The 16,973-nt window shown below is 46.5% G+C and overlaps 4 protein-coding genes across 5 annotated transcripts; 2 read left to right on the top strand and 2 right to left on the bottom strand.

Annotated features, from left to right (window-relative positions):
• Nucleotides 1-1,270: 1,270 nt before the first annotated feature.
• On the bottom strand, nt 1,271-4,635 carry LOC135391092 (GPI mannosyltransferase 3-like). The gene is made up of 8 exons (XM_064621188.1): nt 4,467-4,635; nt 4,233-4,371; nt 4,055-4,172; nt 3,720-3,952; nt 2,984-3,130; nt 2,150-2,407; nt 1,720-1,992; nt 1,271-1,651 (listed from the first exon to the last, which is right to left on the bottom strand). The coding sequence occupies exons 2-8, from the start codon at nt 4,367-4,369 to the stop codon at nt 1,357-1,359; spliced, it is 1,461 nt and encodes a 486-aa protein (XP_064477258.1). The 5' UTR covers nt 4,370-4,371; nt 4,467-4,635; the 3' UTR covers nt 1,271-1,356.
• Nucleotides 4,636-4,798: 163 nt separating this feature from the next.
• LOC135391094 (uncharacterized) lies at nt 4,799-8,551 on the top strand. 2 transcript variants are annotated; one of them, XM_064621190.1, is made up of 4 exons: nt 4,807-5,180; nt 5,250-5,321; nt 6,747-6,867; nt 6,936-8,551. In XM_064621190.1, exons 1-4 carry the CDS (start codon nt 4,908-4,910, stop codon nt 7,133-7,135), a joined length of 666 nt encoding a protein of 221 aa, XP_064477260.1. In that variant the 5' UTR covers nt 4,807-4,907; the 3' UTR covers nt 7,136-8,551. The 2 variants fall into 2 exon arrangements, with proteins under 2 accessions (XP_064477261.1, XP_064477260.1); XM_064621191.1 differs by lacking the exon at nt 5,250-5,321 and having other exon boundaries at nt 4,799-5,180.
• On the bottom strand, nt 7,570-11,605 carry LOC135391093 (small ribosomal subunit protein mS35-like). The gene is made up of 8 exons (XM_064621189.1): nt 11,444-11,605; nt 11,291-11,373; nt 10,997-11,222; nt 10,479-10,618; nt 10,217-10,326; nt 9,886-9,955; nt 8,763-8,888; nt 7,570-8,062 (listed from the first exon to the last, which is right to left on the bottom strand). The coding sequence occupies exons 1-8, from the start codon at nt 11,571-11,573 to the stop codon at nt 7,835-7,837; spliced, it is 1,113 nt and encodes a 370-aa protein (XP_064477259.1). The 5' UTR covers nt 11,574-11,605; the 3' UTR covers nt 7,570-7,834.
• Nucleotides 11,606-11,775: 170 nt separating this feature from the next.
• Nucleotides 11,776-16,059, top strand: LOC135391091 (nuclear pore complex protein Nup160-like). The gene has a single exon (XM_064621187.1). It carries the CDS (start codon nt 11,861-11,863, stop codon nt 15,989-15,991), a length of 4,131 nt encoding a protein of 1,376 aa, XP_064477257.1. The 5' UTR covers nt 11,776-11,860; the 3' UTR covers nt 15,992-16,059.
• Nucleotides 16,060-16,973: the final 914 nt, after the last annotated feature.

Below are 16,973 nucleotides of genomic sequence, written 5' to 3'. Positions count from 1 at the left end.
ATCTTGCACATAGTTGCAAGTGTTATATAGAAGTCGCAAAGAAGGATTTCGCTTACTGTTACATTTGAGATGTGCCGCTTCCTTATGAAAAACTTGGCAGCAACGTCCTCTCAACCGTCTTTATCATTGGGAGCATCGCCGTTCCAAGGATCTATCAGTGAGGTCGGCTCTGCTAACAATGTGCAACACATTTTCGCACCACTGAGGAATCGGTGGTGCAATTTTTGTGCCCCCTTGGGGTTTGTCGTGATTATGAATTATGATGAATTGGGTGGGGGTGTTCGTTTACTTTAGTGCATACATTGATACATCATAAAAAAATGAATCTGTTGGGGGATGTGACATTTGTGGAAAGGGTGAAGCCCGATTTTTTAATACATTAGCATTAGGAGCGTTAAAATGGTAAAAGCTCTATAGGTGCATTCTTTTCGCTTGCACCTCCTGCACTAGATCTGAACTGGGTTATTTGCGTGCTGCACTTTCCTGTTGAACAGAAAGGCATTACTACTGAAGTTCCTTTCAGCTGGAAAGTACAGCTCCCGAAAACCCGTCTTGCGTGGAGGTAGTGCAGTCCAGTGCAAGTGAAAAGAATGCGCTTTCTATGTGTGTCTGTGGCGAAGCCACACCGAGGTATAAGTGGACAATGTAAATGTAGGTAAATGAAATGCAATTGAAGTTGTTGTAGATAATTAGGAGTAAAAGGTGAGGGTAATTGAAGATAATTAGAGGTAATTACAGCAAGAAAGCCGAGTTTAATGGTAATGAATGCAAGATATATGTAATTAAGAGAAAGATTGATTGTAACTAAAGATTACTGCAAGTTACCATACGTAATTAAAGGTAATTAACATCAATTAAAGGGAAATTGAGAGTAATTAACGCAAGTAAACATGATTAAAGGGAATTAAATAGAATTCAAGATCACCTAATCTAACCTGTGGTTACCTTCGATAATTAAAGGGTAATTGAAAGTAATTGAGGCTAATTAAAGGTTAATTATATGGACTTACATACAGTAATTGAAAGTGTCAAACCGAAAGTAAAGTATAGACCGGAGGTGGACTACCGAAAGTCAGGTTAGACCGGAAGTGGATACAGAAAAAAATCAAGTATAGACGGGAAGTCTCTAAGAACTACACTAAATCGCCACGGAATTTTTTTCATCCGTCCAAGATGTGTGCCGTGATGTTTCGTGGGACATGGTGAAATCTTGTTGCTGGGTTTTAGGTTTGGTTTGTATCGCAAATAGCAGACTTACAAAACTTCATAATGCTTTTTGTGCAAAAACTTTATTTGCACTTCAGCCGCAAGCATTCCAAAACACACCTTCACTCAGAAAAAAAAACAAAAAAACTTTCATGTCCCCATGATCTGGTAGAACCAGACTTCTTTTCCGACGCCCTTTGTTGGAATATGAGTGTTGAAAAAGCTTAGTTTATACTGATAGTCACTATCCGCAACGAACGACAACATGTGCTTGTAGAAGGTGTCGTAGAACACTATGTACTTGGGGTAGCCCCAACTCATCAGGCCTTTCACACCTCTTTCAGGGTCCTTAAAAAACCTCTCAGACTCATCCTTGTAATCCTTGACACCTTGTAAGTTTGGCTCGCACGTCACGAAGAGCATTTTGATTCGTCGATGAACATGGCTGGAACAAATCAAATTGTCATTACATGCAAAGGGGCACGTACAAATGGATGCACGTGGGTGAGTTACCTAAAGTACGGAGTCGAATGACAAGGCATTATGAAGAACACAGAGGCATCTTTGTCACGGGCCGTGAGGTTTGCTATGTGATTCATCACTTCCACTTGCCCCCTCTGATGAACACTTCCGAGATAAAGTGCAGGAGGAAAGAATCCCACTGCCAGAAGCGCCGCCAATGTCATGGAATACACTTTGGGAAGCCTAGCCATGCCTGCTCCACAAACGCACATGGCAAGAGGCATTATGGGCAGAAGAAAACGGAATTCCTTGTGGCTTACTAGACTGAAGGAAGTTAGAGAGAGTTGTTAGGAACCAAGTGCATCGGCAGTCCAGAACACTAGTGACAAGGAACGGGTCATGCGCAATAAAAGATGACTCGTGTGCTCTAACAACCGTATGCCACCTATCTCGTTACCACATTGTCTACGATGTTCCATACCTTAGTGTGAACATGTGCCAGAAGACCACACCAACGAGCAGACGACAACGGTTGGCACGAATTCCAAGAAAGAACGGAACCATCTGCAGCCCCAGCACAGCCGGCAGTCCCATGCTGAAGTACCAATGCCATGGGTTCGTGCCGTAATGGGCACCTATATTTCTGAACAAGTTCATCTTGATGAAGTTCCACGGGGTCACCAAAAAGTAGCCGTAGAACCAGCGGTCGATGAGTAGCTGGAGCACGAAGCACACCACACTGTGCAGGAAACAGGTCTTTGCATTATGTAACACAGAAGAAGATGTATGCTCGAGTTGCACATTACAGTAACACCATGGCATGGCTAGATTTTTCTTTTGCACAAAAGCACCTATGACTATATGGTGTGCCGGGCAGTGGTGGAAAAATGAACTAGGTCGACATTAAAATGGAGCGATGAATGTGTGGAGTTAAAATCCATTTACAAATCCAAGGCACATAGTAGTCTGGCATAGATCTGTTTTGGATTTTTTTTTAAAGGAATGTAGCTCAGTGTAGCTCAGTTGCTCCTCACTGTAGCTTTAATCGTAATTAAGTTACAGTTATGATTTTTGTAATTATAACTATAAATTAATTACTTTGTAATACATAGTTATAAAATTTAATTATTGAAGACAATTTTTACGGGACTTAGTGATTCTCTAGACTATGCTACTCTTCTCTCAAAGGGTATATAAAGGGCACATCAATCTGTGATAGGACTGGGTGTAGGGGCAATGAATACTTATCAAATATAGGTGCTTGTACAGTCAGTGAATGCCCTGAGCATACATACCAACTACATGCCAGTTTTACCTGGTGAATATAAGCCTTCTTAGAAGGAACCCTTTGGAATGTACACCTCTAACCAGATGCAGAAGCAGGAAGGGTAACCACATGATTGCAGCTGTGGGTCGTATCATACAGGCCAGGCCAACTAGCCACATATAAGCCCACGATGTACTGTAATAAACACAAATTATGTTGTTTTGCAATAAGCATATTGTTTCAAGGCAAATGGCTCTCTGATGTTGAGAAGTAAACATAATAATGGTGTCACTGTACTAGAATACAAAGTGCCATATTGAAGTCAGAGTTTGTTGCGAGCTTTCTTCCTTGCCATTCAGCAGCACGCAGAAAACCTCACTGTTCGTTCTGTTTGGAATGAAACGAGGCTTGGAAACAAGGAAAATTACTACCGTAAATAATTTATTTACAGTAAATAGAGATATACTTTGCGTACTTGGCCGGGAAACGCTCTCTGCGGTAAAATAGCAGAAAAACGTTAGTCTTTCAACCGGCAGTTGACACGATGAGCAACAAACAACTGCCCAGGTGGTAATTTTGTGTGTTTGTACTGTAACGAGCAATAATTTCAAAGTAATCCCTATGCTGTGCTGTGGAATACTTTTCAGCAGTAATAGCCTATGGAAGCCCAGAGAGCTGAGGTTATGTGTACCGATTAATTAGCGGCAAGTTTGAGTTTCTTTAGTAAAGGAAGCATTTCATTCCCTTTTCTTTGACACAGACCGACAATGTGCCTTGTGCTCACCTTGGTTGTTTCTGTCCCCCCCAAGGATAGAAGTACAAAGCAGCTGCTGTAATGCTTTGCTCGGCCACATTTGTCAATGTCCTGGAAGCAGTATAATGCAGGAACCACGAGCAAAGGAGGGAGAAAGCTGTCCAGCCTGCACCCGTGTCTCCGAACAGCAGCCGTGCCAACATCACCGTCCAGTAGTCCCCCAGAGCTGACATCGCTGCTTGAACCAGCTTTGGAACTGTCGTCTATGGAACAAAGTACATGTTGTCTTTTACAAGCTCTAGCTCCCATCGCTTACATGTGAATTTACTGTTTCCCAATCGCAGGTACGTATTGGTGTAACTTACGACCATGTAAACTGTGTCCAAGTTTAAAAGCTTCAACAATTTGTATTGCCCAGCAACAAACAATGGGTACAGCGCGCTTCGAATGCCATATTTCCATTCCCATGTCCTGTACCCATAGCTGAAAGAAAGGATGATGGGTGTGCAGAAATAAATAGTCGACACAGTATAATATACTAACCCAAATACAAAGTCATGAGCAACTTCCAATGATTGCCAGTACTCATCCGGCACGAAGAATGTCGTAACAAAAAAGCCTCCTCCAATCCTGAACAGCATGAACATGTAAACGTAAAACTTGGATGGGTACCCCTCCATAGCTGAAAAACAATAAAACGTGCAAATTTCCTTCAATGCAAGTTAGATGACACATAGCCTTCGTCAGCTGCTTTTGATCCAGCTCAGTAAAACTTACCTTAGCCTGATGTAACAATGACTGTGTAACAATAAAAAATAAAGCTACTTCGTCTTCATGTTTCGAACACCGTATCGACTGTCCCGTGCACAAAATTCAGAGAGCGCGGCAGAACACTGTACTGCATCATGTGTTGTGTAGCGTATTTCGTCGTCTGCAGCTGCCGGCTTGCTCGCAAATGGAGCTCCAACTATTATAGTCAGCACGGCCATATTTTACGTACTAAAATACCTCAGTAAGAGTTTTGTTTTTAAACATACATTATCACTAATAATCTTTATCTATATAGAAAGATAATTCCGTGAAGTTTTGGATACGAAATTCCGGTGATGATACCGTGGATAAACGTTTCCAAACACAATCATGGCAGCTCACACAAAAAGGTAGAATTTCGATCGAGCGAAACATTCTGAGGTCTCGCAAAGCTACGAGTAATCAAATATGCTGCAAAGCGTGGCGAGGACACGCATCCTAGCTGGTACATCCTTTCGATGCGCAAGCGTTTTTCGCAGAAATGAACTCTACATGGCTCCACGCGTTCTTGATCACACGTCGAAAGCGTCGTACAGCGAAGAGAAGTTGCAGAAGAAGCTGCAGTCTTTCGTGCTACCAAATCCGTTCCGATGGCTCGGAGTCTTCTTGGAGTTCATGGAGCTGAAAAACAACTGGGACCCCGAATTTTCGAGGACACGATTTATGGAGGGAACCAAGCAGGTACGGAACCTACACCGATTGTTTCGTCCAATTCGTGTGATACAGTATGGAATCGGTGTTTTTTCGTAGGCAATTTCTACAGTGCTATCTCTCGTAGCGACGCAACGCTTGGATGATTTGACCGGACTTGTGACAAGAGAGGTGCAGATCATGCTGTAGATTGTGTATCCACACGAACTACATCCCCACGGAATATTCTTGTGGAAGAAAAAGTGCTGACGGAGCGGAAGTTCCGCCTTGACCTGTGTTGGGACGTGATTCGCACGGTGCCGGAATATCGATAGTGGTGTAGTGCACACATAGCAGACGACATCCCTGGCCCTGTCGTCTGCTACGGAATATCTGGTGGCCGAGCTGCAGGATATTCCCCGTGGTTACAAGAGCACGAAAAGACATGACGTGGCTTGCAGAACACCATGAAGTTTTGCGTATCTTCCGCTGGAGTACGCTGGGGAATGTCTCTCGTGTGAGTACACTGTGTATTCACAGGAGCGACATCCCACGGAATATTCTAGTGGAAGAAAAAGCCAAAACCTGCTCACTGGGCAGAAGTTCTGCCTCGTTTCACGTTGAGCATTCACACGGTGCAGGAATATAAGGGGGCTGCGTTCCAGAACTAACTCGGGTCGACTCGAGAGTAGGGAGTAGCTACTCTCCGCGTTCCAAAACCTACTCGATGACGTCGCGACCCCCGTTCCAAAAGCGGGTTGCCTACTCGAGAGTAGCTACCCGAGGTCGACTCGCTCTACTCCCTATCAGACGGGAGTAGGTAAGAGTAGTGACGCCAGAGCTGTCGTCTGCTTTTGCTGCTGCTCGTCTTCGCAGCATCATAGCGACCCAGGAAAGTTCCAGTGCGAATTTTGCGACCCGATGTTTTCTTCGGAGCAACATGAACGGAACCATACATAGAACACACATCAGATCGTTGTATGTGAAGGTCGAAACCTGTTTCTGCGCGTTTCAGAGCTAGCTGCGGAAGGGAGAACAGCGCTACCCTTTCTCGGAACGTGCGGTAAATACCCCTAATTCGTGGCGGGAATGCTTTACAAGCCCACGCAGATACCGAAGTCAACAACGTCACAATAAAGCGAAGCAGCGGACAGCGTCACACTAAAGCGAAGCAGAGGACAGCGGTTCTTATGTCGCGGGGCCCAAATGTCAATGTCGTCTGCTATCGCCATGTTGAGAATCGTACTCGCGCCCGTTCCACAACCTACCCGAGGGTTACCCTACTCCCATGGTCACGTGGTACAACTCTGTCACGTGACCAACTCCTACTCGAGGGTTAGTTGTGGAACGCACCCGGAGTGTCGTACTGCGCACATAGCAGACGACCCCATTGACCCTGTCGTCTGCTACGGAATATGTTGTGGCTGAGCCTCAGAAAATCCCCCGTGGTTAGAAGTGCACTAAAAGACATGACGTTGAACACTTGCGTTCACGTGACTGCAGAAAGCTACGACTTTTCCCCCATCTTCCGCTGGAGTATTCCTTGAAATGTTGCTCGTGCGAGTACACAGACAGAGAGAGGCAACCGAGAATAACTGAATCTTTTTCGCATTCTAGGCTCTTAACAACTTCATTCAGCAGGCCTCAGAAAAGTTGGGGTACGGCAACACCCAGTATTTGAATGACCCAGACGAAATAATCGCTATGCCACGTAAGGTACACCTGCAGTCCATCGTCGGTAAGCATCGACACAAAAGTGATGACGATGTGCGCGTAGAAAGCAAGTTTTTTTTTTCAACATTGCAGATCAGAAATACTGCGATGTTGACGTGGACTTCCTGGTAATAAAGAAGCTGGAATCCAGTTCTCGTGCAGGGCAAGCTACTAATGCGGATCTGCTGATGTGTCTGCTGCTCGCACGCTTTCACAGGAATTACAGTCCAGGACGCCTGCCCGAGTGGACCATTACTAGACTAAGCTTTAACAAAGTGACGCCCACAAGGTAGCAGATATGTGTAAAGTCTCCCCACAAAAATTTGTGTTTTACCAAAGTGACTTATCCTTTGAGTGGTGGACACTGTGCCGTAAAGCTGCGGCTGCTTGTCCGTACAGCTGGAGATACAGCGCTAGGCGGCTGTCACAAAAATAAACCAGACCCAATACACACACACAAAGAAAAAGGGTTCAAACCATGTTACACCTTCAGTGGCATTGAGAAATTCTGGTAAGCTTGGATAGTTTATGACAGACAGAAAATAAGATCCGAGAAAGTGCCAAATAAATGTTCTAATTCATTCGTTCATTCAGGAAAACTGGGAGTACCAGCTATTTTTCTTGTCATGATGAAGCTGCAACTGTTGCATCCACCAGGAATGCTTGATACTATAAGGCACAACATTTGTACAACAATATATAGTAGTAAAATCTCTCTTTAAAAAAATCATGTTATTGAGCATGTAACTTTATAAGGACTTCATTAATGTAATTTATTTGTATCTTTCTTTTTCATCTCTTCTCTCTTTGAAACTTCCAAATCCACAGCAGCATAAAAGCTATACAAACACGTTTCATACGGAAGAGTTGCAGATCAATCATCACCAATGCGTGGGTAATTCACCTGTAATTCACATCCTCGGTCTTGGGGGGGGGTTTCTTCAGCTACATCACTAACACAGTTTGTCTGAATGCTGCGGTGAAGTGAAACATCACGCTTGTCCTTGCTCCACTTCGCCCTGAACTGTTTCTGGCGCTTCTCCCAATCGTAAGAGCGCATAGACAGAGCGTTTGTAGTTCTCCCAGGTGTACTCGTTCTCTCCTTCGTTGTACACCGCGGTGAGCGCTTCTCCGTAGCGACGCACCTCGGGCATGACCTTGACTTTTGATGTGGGGCATTCGTCGGGAAGTTGTTGAATGTGGGGCAGATTGAAAGTCTCCTGCATTGATTGCATTGACAGTTTTTCCTCCGTTACACACCAGCACTGCGCTCACACAACGAGTCAAATACAGCCTCTGAGATCGGCACGCTATACGGGTTGCTGTTGTGTACCCTTCAGGGTTACTCATTATTGCGGAAATACTATAGCCGACTGATTTTTGCATGCCAATTATTCTAACTCCCACGGGGAACCGTGGCCTTCGCCATAGGATTAATATATTTTACTACCATTTTTCCGGTCAGATCAAATTCTGAAGGCCGCATTTTCCGGACAAAAATGCTTCCGGACAAGCACGAATACGGCTACTTTCGGCACTACAGCGACAACTTTGAAACCGCTATTTTGAATTGTATGCTTGGATTGGATTGATAATTGAAATTCTAGACCCTAGACTTCACCCCGCCCCACGGAGATCATGATCAAATGTATATTTTGCAGAAAAAATGTCTTATTCAAACACACTCAAAATAAATACCTCAAACAAGATACTACAGTTGATACTTTCAAACAAATGACCTACTCATTATTATATTTATGTTAACGACTTTTGGTGAGTATGGCTGCAATGGTGAGTCTGCTGCCTCACCGTTGCAGCCGTACTCACCAAAGTGTTTAGCCCCCACCCTCCCCGGAAGACTACCCCAGCTGCCTACCCCTCGGGGATGCCAATGCAGCTTTACACATTTGATGGGCTCACCTTTCCCTTGAGCGCCTGCTTGACACGATCAACAGTGTCGACCAAGTTCTTTTCCGAACGGCTTCCTTCCCATATGAAACATTCCATGTCTGATTCGGCTTTCTCACTCTCCCAGGGTTCAGTTGTCTGGTGCAAGAAGAAAGACGTGAAAGTGTGTGCACAACATCACACACTTATGCAAAACTAACATCCACATGAAACAAAAATGCTTAGTGGGGGGCTTTCTTCGTCGGAGTGGTTCCCAACGTTTTGCACACAGATTTACTTTTGTGACTTTTAATTTGATCAAATTAACTGATCAAGTCATTTACTCACGTAAATAAAATTAAGTTGAATGAATAGAAAGTAAAAATAAGTTACATTAATAATTAATATTAAGTTACAATAGACGAGTTCAGAAAATCCCAGTGCTCTTTGCGCATGCATTGCATCCTGGGTGCTTGCTGAGCGGGGGTGTGGTGGCGTCAGCGGATGAAGCTGAAGAAGGAAACTCTGAAAAGGCACGCGACACGGGAATTCTGTTTCATTCAAATGATACCACGGGGGGAACGAAGAATAATGCTTCATATTTTGCTTTCGCTGACCTTGACACGTCGTGGACAATGGACCGGTAGGAGAGAAATCGGAACAGTTTGGAGGCCCACCCGTTTCTTTCTATTAGTAAACTCCCAGAGTTCAAAGCGGCACTAAGCAGTCTGGGATTTACTGAACTTGTCTATTAAGTAAAATCAAGTAAAATTATTATGTCAGTTGCATTTAATTTTGTTAACTTAAGCCCACACCTGACCATAATGCCAAAATGTCACAGGGAAGTGTCACCCACATAAACAATCAGGACTACCTAAATTCTACGTCCCCCGTACCCTGAAATAAAGCAAATCTGGTTACTCAGCTAGTTCATGGCTATCTGAACGGCAAATTTAGTCATCATGCAATGCAGTAGAGGGTTTAATTGCATTATTCATTGCCACGATCAAGGTCAAAGCTTCAAGCTCTCACACGGGTAAAGCAAGCAATACAAAGGAGAAGGTATACAAGGTATTCTTTTACAAATCAATCAATCAATCAGGATACAAGTGCAAGAAAAAGTAATATACATGGTCAAGAAGTATGAGAAGCTTACCCAGCACTCATGGTAAAGTGCTGCCAGGAGGTAGTGCGCATAGTCATAGTTTTGCTTCCTCAATGGGCACCTTTGAATAGAGAGTATAAAGTGATGAGAACATTTTTTATATTATTATTTAACAAATAGAAGGTTTAGTACATTATGGGAGGAAAATTGCACGCATTGGAAAAGCCAGTGAAGGTGTTGTACGGAGTATGTCTACGTGCATAGGCAATCGTGTACGGTAAGCAGCGCTGTTTTTGTTCATTATTATTCTTGCGGTCACAGTGTCGGGGGACGGGTAGTCTCGATAATCACTAAAATTGTATGACAGTGATCTGGATCTCACCTGTCTGTCACGATGGTTAGAGTGTCACTTGATGAATCATAACGGTCTCCAACCAATCTGAGTAACTTGTCTCTTGCATGATAGTCTAAGTTCAACTTTGACAGTTTCACCTGAAACAGGCATTAGGACAACACAATCATTTCATGAAAGCAGTTGGAAGACAATCAAGACACAAAAATTTCTAATATTGTCAGATATTCAAGAAGGTCTGGCATATATTTTTAGTACCACAGGACACCTTCAGTTCAGTTCATGCTCTTACCTTAAGAGTAACTATCCTGGAACGCACGTCTCTTATTGTTGGGCTGGAGTGACAGTAGTCGCTTGTCGTCACTTCAATGGGAAAATGCTTTGCACATTGTTCATCCGTTTCCAAGCCAGCAGGCCACTGGGTGCAGAACTCTGCGAGATAGAAAAAAAATATTTAAAAAATTAATCCACACACTGTGGAACAACGATCCGGGTTCTACCAACTAGAGCACTGCACGGGCTTACCCAAGCTACAGCTTTCTTTGTCGGGCCTTGGCTGGGCTTCACCATTATGGGCCTGTGCTCGGCCTAGGTCGAACTCAAGCCTGTGCTACCCCTCTCTTGTTTCACAGCCTGATTTAATTTTCAAATTGTCAAATGTCAAATTTTACAGCCTGATACAGTGGGACGGGCTAGGCAGCCTATAAATTTCTCAGGCTTGGGCCGAGGAACTTACAATCCTTCGAGTTCGGGCCGTGCCCAAAAATGCGGCCCGTGCAGTGCCCTACTAACCACAACTGCGTTACTTACTTTTCAACGCCTCGCAATGCTTCTCGATATGTGGAGGTGTAAGGTGAAGAAAGTTCGGTATCTTCATGAGTTCGAGGTTGACAAATTTTCCAGGTGGTGCACCCTTTTTGCTGTACCCCTGTCGAATGGGTAAGGGCACGACAGACGGCCTGAAGGACTGCGCTGTCGGCCAGACGCTGGTCCAGTCTTGGTCTATCGGCATCCGCGTATAACGGGGTGCCGGTACCTAAGTTGAAAGAGTGGTCCCGCTGACTTCAGCCTATTTACATATACGGGTACTAAACAGCAGCTTACATTGACCTGCAATTCCCGTGGCTTGCTCTTCTTCCTCACTTCCCGTCGTTTGTACAGGTCTAACTTCCTAAATTCTCCGTCCGCTGCGAAATCGAGCAAGGTGCATGAGTGGACGTGAGGCGACAGCTCTGCCGCGGCGTGCAGAGTGCTTACCTTCCTCGGCAGGTTCTGTAGTTGTGCTTTTTGCGGATAAAAATGAGGACATTGTTCTCTGGACAGAGAAGTTTGAGCATTTTGATACGCAATGTATCTTCCAAAATACATCCCTACAAGATGCCGCCATTTTGTATTTTCGACGAACAGACGACACTGGAAGTGATTTACCAGATATAAATTTGTTGAAAGTTAATTATGCCCTAAATTATTTAATTGCTCTAATATGAAACTTAAATATACTAGAAACTCAATTACGATCCAGCTCCGATGATATCGATGCGACGTATGCGACATCTATGAATTAAACAGAACAACAGAACATGGGAGCGGCATGCTTTGCGCGCTTGCTTGTGCCGTTCGAAGTTTGAGTGTTTATAAAGTGGAACACGTTCATGAGAACAGTTGTTCCGAAGCATGAGTGAAATTGTCGGAGAAGTGGGATACATCGAAGTTCCCATTCGGGAAACAACAGCCCCAAAATGGAAAGAACTCACCATAAGTACGGGCGCTGCACAAAGCACGCTCGAAGACATCAAACTCGCCGAAAGAGCCGGTGGCTATGTTTACCACGAAAGCGCGTCCACCGCCTACCACAGCAGGAACCGCTTCATCTACTGGAAAACTAATCACAATGTGCTCGAACTAATTGAAGAGTCTTTAGACGTGAACTTAGTCGGCAACAAGCTTCGCCTGCGCTTCCAACACACACCACTCTTGGAAGGGGTCTCGATCTTCGAGACCCAGAGCAATGTTGTCGTGCTTGCTGCTACTGTGGCCACTGTGCATCGCATCTCGTTCCCGCACCCTCGTAAACTGAAGCAAGACGTCAGCTCACGCTACCGGTCAACGTCAAGCGTCCCTTCCATCTTCTTCGATGCATCCCCAGCGATTTTAAGAGATTACCACGTCTTGAATCATGTTGGCGTGGGCGCAAGCTTGTCGCAGAATTCATGCAGCTGGTTGGGGCCAAATGGTGAAGCGATTTTCATCTTGGGAACGACGACTTCGTCGCTCTTCGTCATTTCCATTGACCCATTCGAAACAGGAGGAAAGGTATCGTCCATGGAAATCAAGAAAACTACGTCACTGACGAGGTTCCTAACAGGCATGCTCCCTAATGCGATGCGTGGTGGTGGGGATGGCGAAGAAGCCTCGCTCAGTCTTGTCTGCCACCAGGCAGAAGATGATCTTTTTATCTACTCACTTTCATGCAGCCTCAGAATCCATATGTGGTCGTATAGACGCCAGGAATGTTTGATGGCGTCGTCCGTACTTGATCATTGCGAAGGAAATTTCTCACGGTCTGCGTACACGTCAAGTGGAAGACGTTCGTGCATGTACAAGGCACTGGACAGTCATGGGACAAGTCTGTACCTTGGCGTATACGTGAGCCTGCATGAAAAGAGCCAGTTTTGCGTCTTTCAACCGGTAATGCTTCACGGAACATATCGCCTCGTACATCTCATGACGTCTTTGGCACCTGAGAATGACCTGGTGGATTTCTGTTTGACTTCCTCCTCTCTGTGGACGCTCTGGGCAAAGCAGAACTACGAGCCTGTCGTCTGCATGAAGCCTTATGATACTAAAGGAGTTTCTGAGCATGGTTGGATCGGCGTCGATCTTCAGTCCACCGCTCCTCAAAGCAAAGCAACCGTCCCTGCTGTGCTAGACACTGCCGAGATGTACATCGATCGCATATTTGGCCACGGAGCATTCTCATTCTCAACGCTGTCCAAAGCACTCACCATGTGTCACCGTAAGGGGGAGTCTGGGACGCAGCACAGCTTCTCGATGACAATTCGGGATGAAGCGATCTCTGCCGTCGAAAGTGAGGTACGTGCAAGAGCCAAGGAGAGCGAGCTGGAAGAGAGCGAATTTCTAGCTCTGGTCCAGAGCTGTTGGGAACATTTTTACAACACCTGCATGCAGTACCATGAAGTTGGATTGAAGCCCCTCGGCCTGTTCGTAGATCCAAGCTCTGGTCTTGCTGCCGTGGTCCGTAAAGACCACTTTTCAATCCTACGTCCCTGCGAGTGGCACGAGAGATGCCTCCTTTCCGAGAGGTACGCCGCACCGAGTGACTGTCCGTATCCGGAATGCCTGAGAGCTCTGGTTGAGTGCGTATCCGAAATAAACAGCCACCTCACCGAGGACTCTGTGGTTTCAATCACACAGGCTCTCTACCACCTCGAAGACCCTGAAGATGTGGCTGCTGCAGTTGGAGAGGCCCTAGAGGGAAATGAAGGTTTCCACAGAATGCTTCGAGACCTTCTGTTCAACGTGCGCGACCTTTCCGCGTCTCTGCGATGGCTCTTGCAGACATTCAACTTCCCCGAAGAAGAGGAAAGTAAGGATATCGGGGATGTCTCTCCCAATTATGCCATGCTGTTTGCTAGCAACACTGGAAAAGACTTTGTGGCATCTTGCGTACGTCAGATGATACAGTCCAGGTTCATCTTCATCCAGAACCTTTTGCTAATCGAACAGCTGATGCTTCCAACAGAAGGAGGTGAGCACCAGATGCCCGACGACTTTGCTGCTGCAGTAGGGATTTTAAAAGCTGAAACCTCCCAGCTTGTACGGGCATACTATGCAGTCCTCTGGGCTACCGAAACGGATAGCTCTCCAACTACAGGGCTGCTGGAAGGCAGTATCCGCCAGATGGCGATCAGCGACCACAAGGACGGCTTCAGCGTCCTCGGTACCTCCGATCGACAGACGAGCCTGGTTGAGATGTTTCTCAGAGAAGACGGAGGTGAAGCCGCGGCTAGGATGCTTGCAGATCGGTTTGAAGGCCGTGTCACATGGTCAGAGGGGCTTCTCGCTTACCTGTCACTCACAGCTGGCATGATATGGCCATTTGCATCCAAGAGCACATTCTCAAAGATGCTTCTGGACCAGGGACAACACCTGCAGCTCGCCGAACATGTGCGTCTCTTGAAAGGCTGGTGCGCGAAGAACAGCGGGACGCGGAAGTTCCTGTACGCGAGCAGCCTTCTGATATGCGAGGAGAAAGACAAGGCGTGCAACCTTTTCCTGGGGCTTGCCAACGAGGTCCTCCTTGCCGAGCCCTACATGCAACAGCAGTTGCGCAAGGCAGCGAGCACCGTGGGACCATTCAGCAACGAAGCCGCCAGCGTGTTCTACTTTCTGAGAGTGATACAGATTTTTGAGAAGGCCAACCTACCTGAATGCGTCGTCACCGTAGCGGAAGAAGCTCTCAAGGTGGCATCAAATGACAACCCAAACGTTCCAGCTCTGTGGTCGCTCCTCTTCAAACACCAGCTAGAACTCGGACACGTTCAACAAGCGTACAAAGCCATGACCTGCAACCCTGATGAGTCCCGTCGCAGCGATTGTCTTCGGCAGTTGGTCATTGTCTTGTACGAACGGCGCGAACTGAAGACGCTCACTCAGTTTCCCAGCGGCAGCGTTCAAGATGAGATAGTGTCCATCCTCGAAGTACGGGCCAGAGCGTCTGATCTCGTAGGGCACTGCTACTACAGTCTGCTCTACGCGCTGCACGTTTCCGCAAAAAGGTACCGCCGGGCAGCTTCCGCTCTCTGCGAGTACAGCACGAGGCTAGGCCGTGAGGTACCCGGCACAGACAGCCTTCGCCGACAGCTCCTTTGCCTGCGATCGGCCATGAACTGCCTCCTACTTGTCAGCCCACAATACGCGTGGATCGTACGACCAGACCTAGTCGGCAGCTTCAGCCGGGAAGAAGCGGGTCGGTCTCCGAAACGCGACAGCGATGGGGACGAAGTGAGCCGACATCCGCAACGCAGAGTGGAAGTGGTCGAAGTGTCGGACCTCCGGAAGGAAGCGCAGCTCATTGAAGCGTGGTTGTTGCTCGTCGAGGCCAAAGAAACCAACGTGTCCCCTCCCTTGTCCCCAGAAGAGACTGCCACGTTATTGGTCGCTGGCAGTCACTTCGATAAGGCTGCAGACATCTGCCAGGCCTTCAACTTCTCCCTCGACACGGTCTTCGAGGGACTGACGGCTCAGTGTGCCCGCAGAGTCGAAGTCGTCAAGCCCCGCGGAGTCGATCCGCAGTGGATCGTCGAGCATCCGCGAACTCTGCTCGACGTGCCGGGCCACGCGTGGTTACTCCTCCAGCATTATCTCGACCACTACGAGAGCAGCCCCCTCAGTACACGTTATCACCGCCTCGTTGCTTCGAGCTTTCTAGCAAGGGGATGCACGTTACCGCCGTGGTTTTTAGCGTCATACAAGAAGCGCGACCCCTCGGAGTTGCTGCGCCTGTATTTGATGTACGGCAGGCTGGAGGATGCAACCAGCTTGTCTCTAGAGTACATAGACGCAGTTCTGGGTAAAGGGCCCGAATATTTTGGGTTACGCGAAACCCTGCACGCTACATCTCATCCAGTGCGGTTACCACACACCGTCTTTGACAGGTTGTTGATGGTTCTACAGGCGTCAGAAAAGTATGCAATTTTAATCGGTCAACTCCGCGAGAAACTGGACGAGTATTTCGGCATAACTCAGCAAGTGATGTCTACGAAGCTTCGGCAGATAATGTGAAAAGTGTAAAATCTTGCGGTAATGTCGTTTTATATGTACAGGGAATAAATATGTATCGCAGTATAGAACCGTTGCCTTAGCTTGCCTGGATCAAAGTGCATGAGAAGTGACCAAACAAAGAGGCATGGTGCAGCTTGAGCCCATGCACTTAAAGGGGCACTAAAATGCCACCGCAGGTTCACTTCAAATTATTTTACACACTGTTTTAATTTCGCACTTGTCATAATTCAAGACTTTGATTCCGTTCAATTATATAATTCCAATCAAAATTATACCGGACTCTTTCTTGCCTCGGCACTTCCACACGATAGGCACGCATGAGCTTCGCCTGTCTGACTGGATGTCGCCAAAGACCGCTCTGTTTTCATTGCGTTGTTCTTCTAAACAGTAGCGCTGTGTGAACTAATTTGGTGTGTATTATACTAACTGAAACACGGACTTTCATTTGAGGACAAGGTTTTTGCATTTCAGTGCCCCTTTAAGGCTGCACGAAACAGTTACACAAGGTGGTAGCCACACGATGCGTCTCCGCGTCAACAAGTCAAAATATGGGACGCTTATACATTAATTTATTGCCGTAGCAGGTAGCGAGGCAAATTCAAAACATCTTTCCACTTCAACCTCAAAAGACAGCAAGGTCAAACCACGATGTTCCGTTTAATGTGAGCGCTACGTTTTCAGTGCCCCCATGGCTCTGCGAGGTCACCGCGACGTTCCCACAACCGCTACCTCCCTGCGTACCACAGCTTGTCTCAGCGGGGTCCGTCATCGGCTATAGGAGTCCCAAGTGTCACCGATCTCAAGTGCCTGGAACGCAACGTTGCCATATGCGCGAACTTCGTGATATAGCCGAGTTCCAAGGAAGGAAGGAAGGAGAGAGTGGTGCAGATCATGCGTTTTGAATAGCACTCTCAGTAAATGCGCTCGCTAGAGCTAAAGGAATCATATACTTACGAGTACTATTGTGAGCCATATTCTTTTA

Source organism: Ornithodoros turicata, chromosome 4, assembly GCF_037126465.1.
Source record: "Ornithodoros turicata isolate Travis chromosome 4, ASM3712646v1, whole genome shotgun sequence".
Taxonomy (NCBI): domain Eukaryota; kingdom Metazoa; phylum Arthropoda; class Arachnida; order Ixodida; family Argasidae; genus Ornithodoros; species Ornithodoros turicata.
This window is presented reverse-complemented; position numbering and strand designations above follow the sequence as displayed.

Excerpts from the sequence above, each read along its gene's own strand:
- LOC135391094 (XM_064621190.1), top strand. The coding sequence starts at position 4,908 with ATGCTGCAAAGCGTGGCGAGGACACGCATCCTAGCTGGTACATCCTTT. Across the intron at positions 5,181-5,249 it reads TTATGGAGGGAACCAAGCAG|GCAATTTCTACAGTGCTATC; the intron begins GTACGGAACCTA and ends GTTTTTTCGTAG. Across the intron at positions 6,868-6,935 it reads ACACCTGCAGTCCATCGTCG|ATCAGAAATACTGCGATGTT; the intron begins GTAAGCATCGAC and ends TCAACATTGCAG.
- LOC135391093 (XM_064621189.1), bottom strand. The coding sequence starts at position 11,573 with ATGGCGGCATCTTGTAGGGATGTATTTTGGAAGATACATTGCGTATCA. Across the intron at positions 11,223-11,290 it reads CACGGGAATTGCAGGTCAAT|GTACCGGCACCCCGTTATAC; the intron begins GTAAGCTGCTGT and ends CTTTCAACTTAG. Across the intron at positions 10,619-10,996 it reads GCATTGCGAGGCGTTGAAAA|AGTTCTGCACCCAGTGGCCT; the intron begins GTAAGTAACGCA and ends TCTATCTCGCAG.
- LOC135391092 (XM_064621188.1), bottom strand. The coding sequence starts at position 4,369 with ATGGAGGGGTACCCATCCAAGTTTTACGTTTACATGTTCATGCTGTTC. Across the intron at positions 2,408-2,983 it reads AGAAGGCTTATATTCACCAG|TGTGGTGTGCTTCGTGCTCC; the intron begins GTAAAACTGGCA and ends TTTCCTGCACAG. Across the intron at positions 1,993-2,149 it reads TGGCACATGTTCACACTAAG|TCTAGTAAGCCACAAGGAAT; the intron begins GTATGGAACATC and ends AACTTCCTTCAG.
- LOC135391091 (XM_064621187.1), top strand. The coding sequence starts at position 11,861 with ATGAGTGAAATTGTCGGAGAAGTGGGATACATCGAAGTTCCCATTCGG.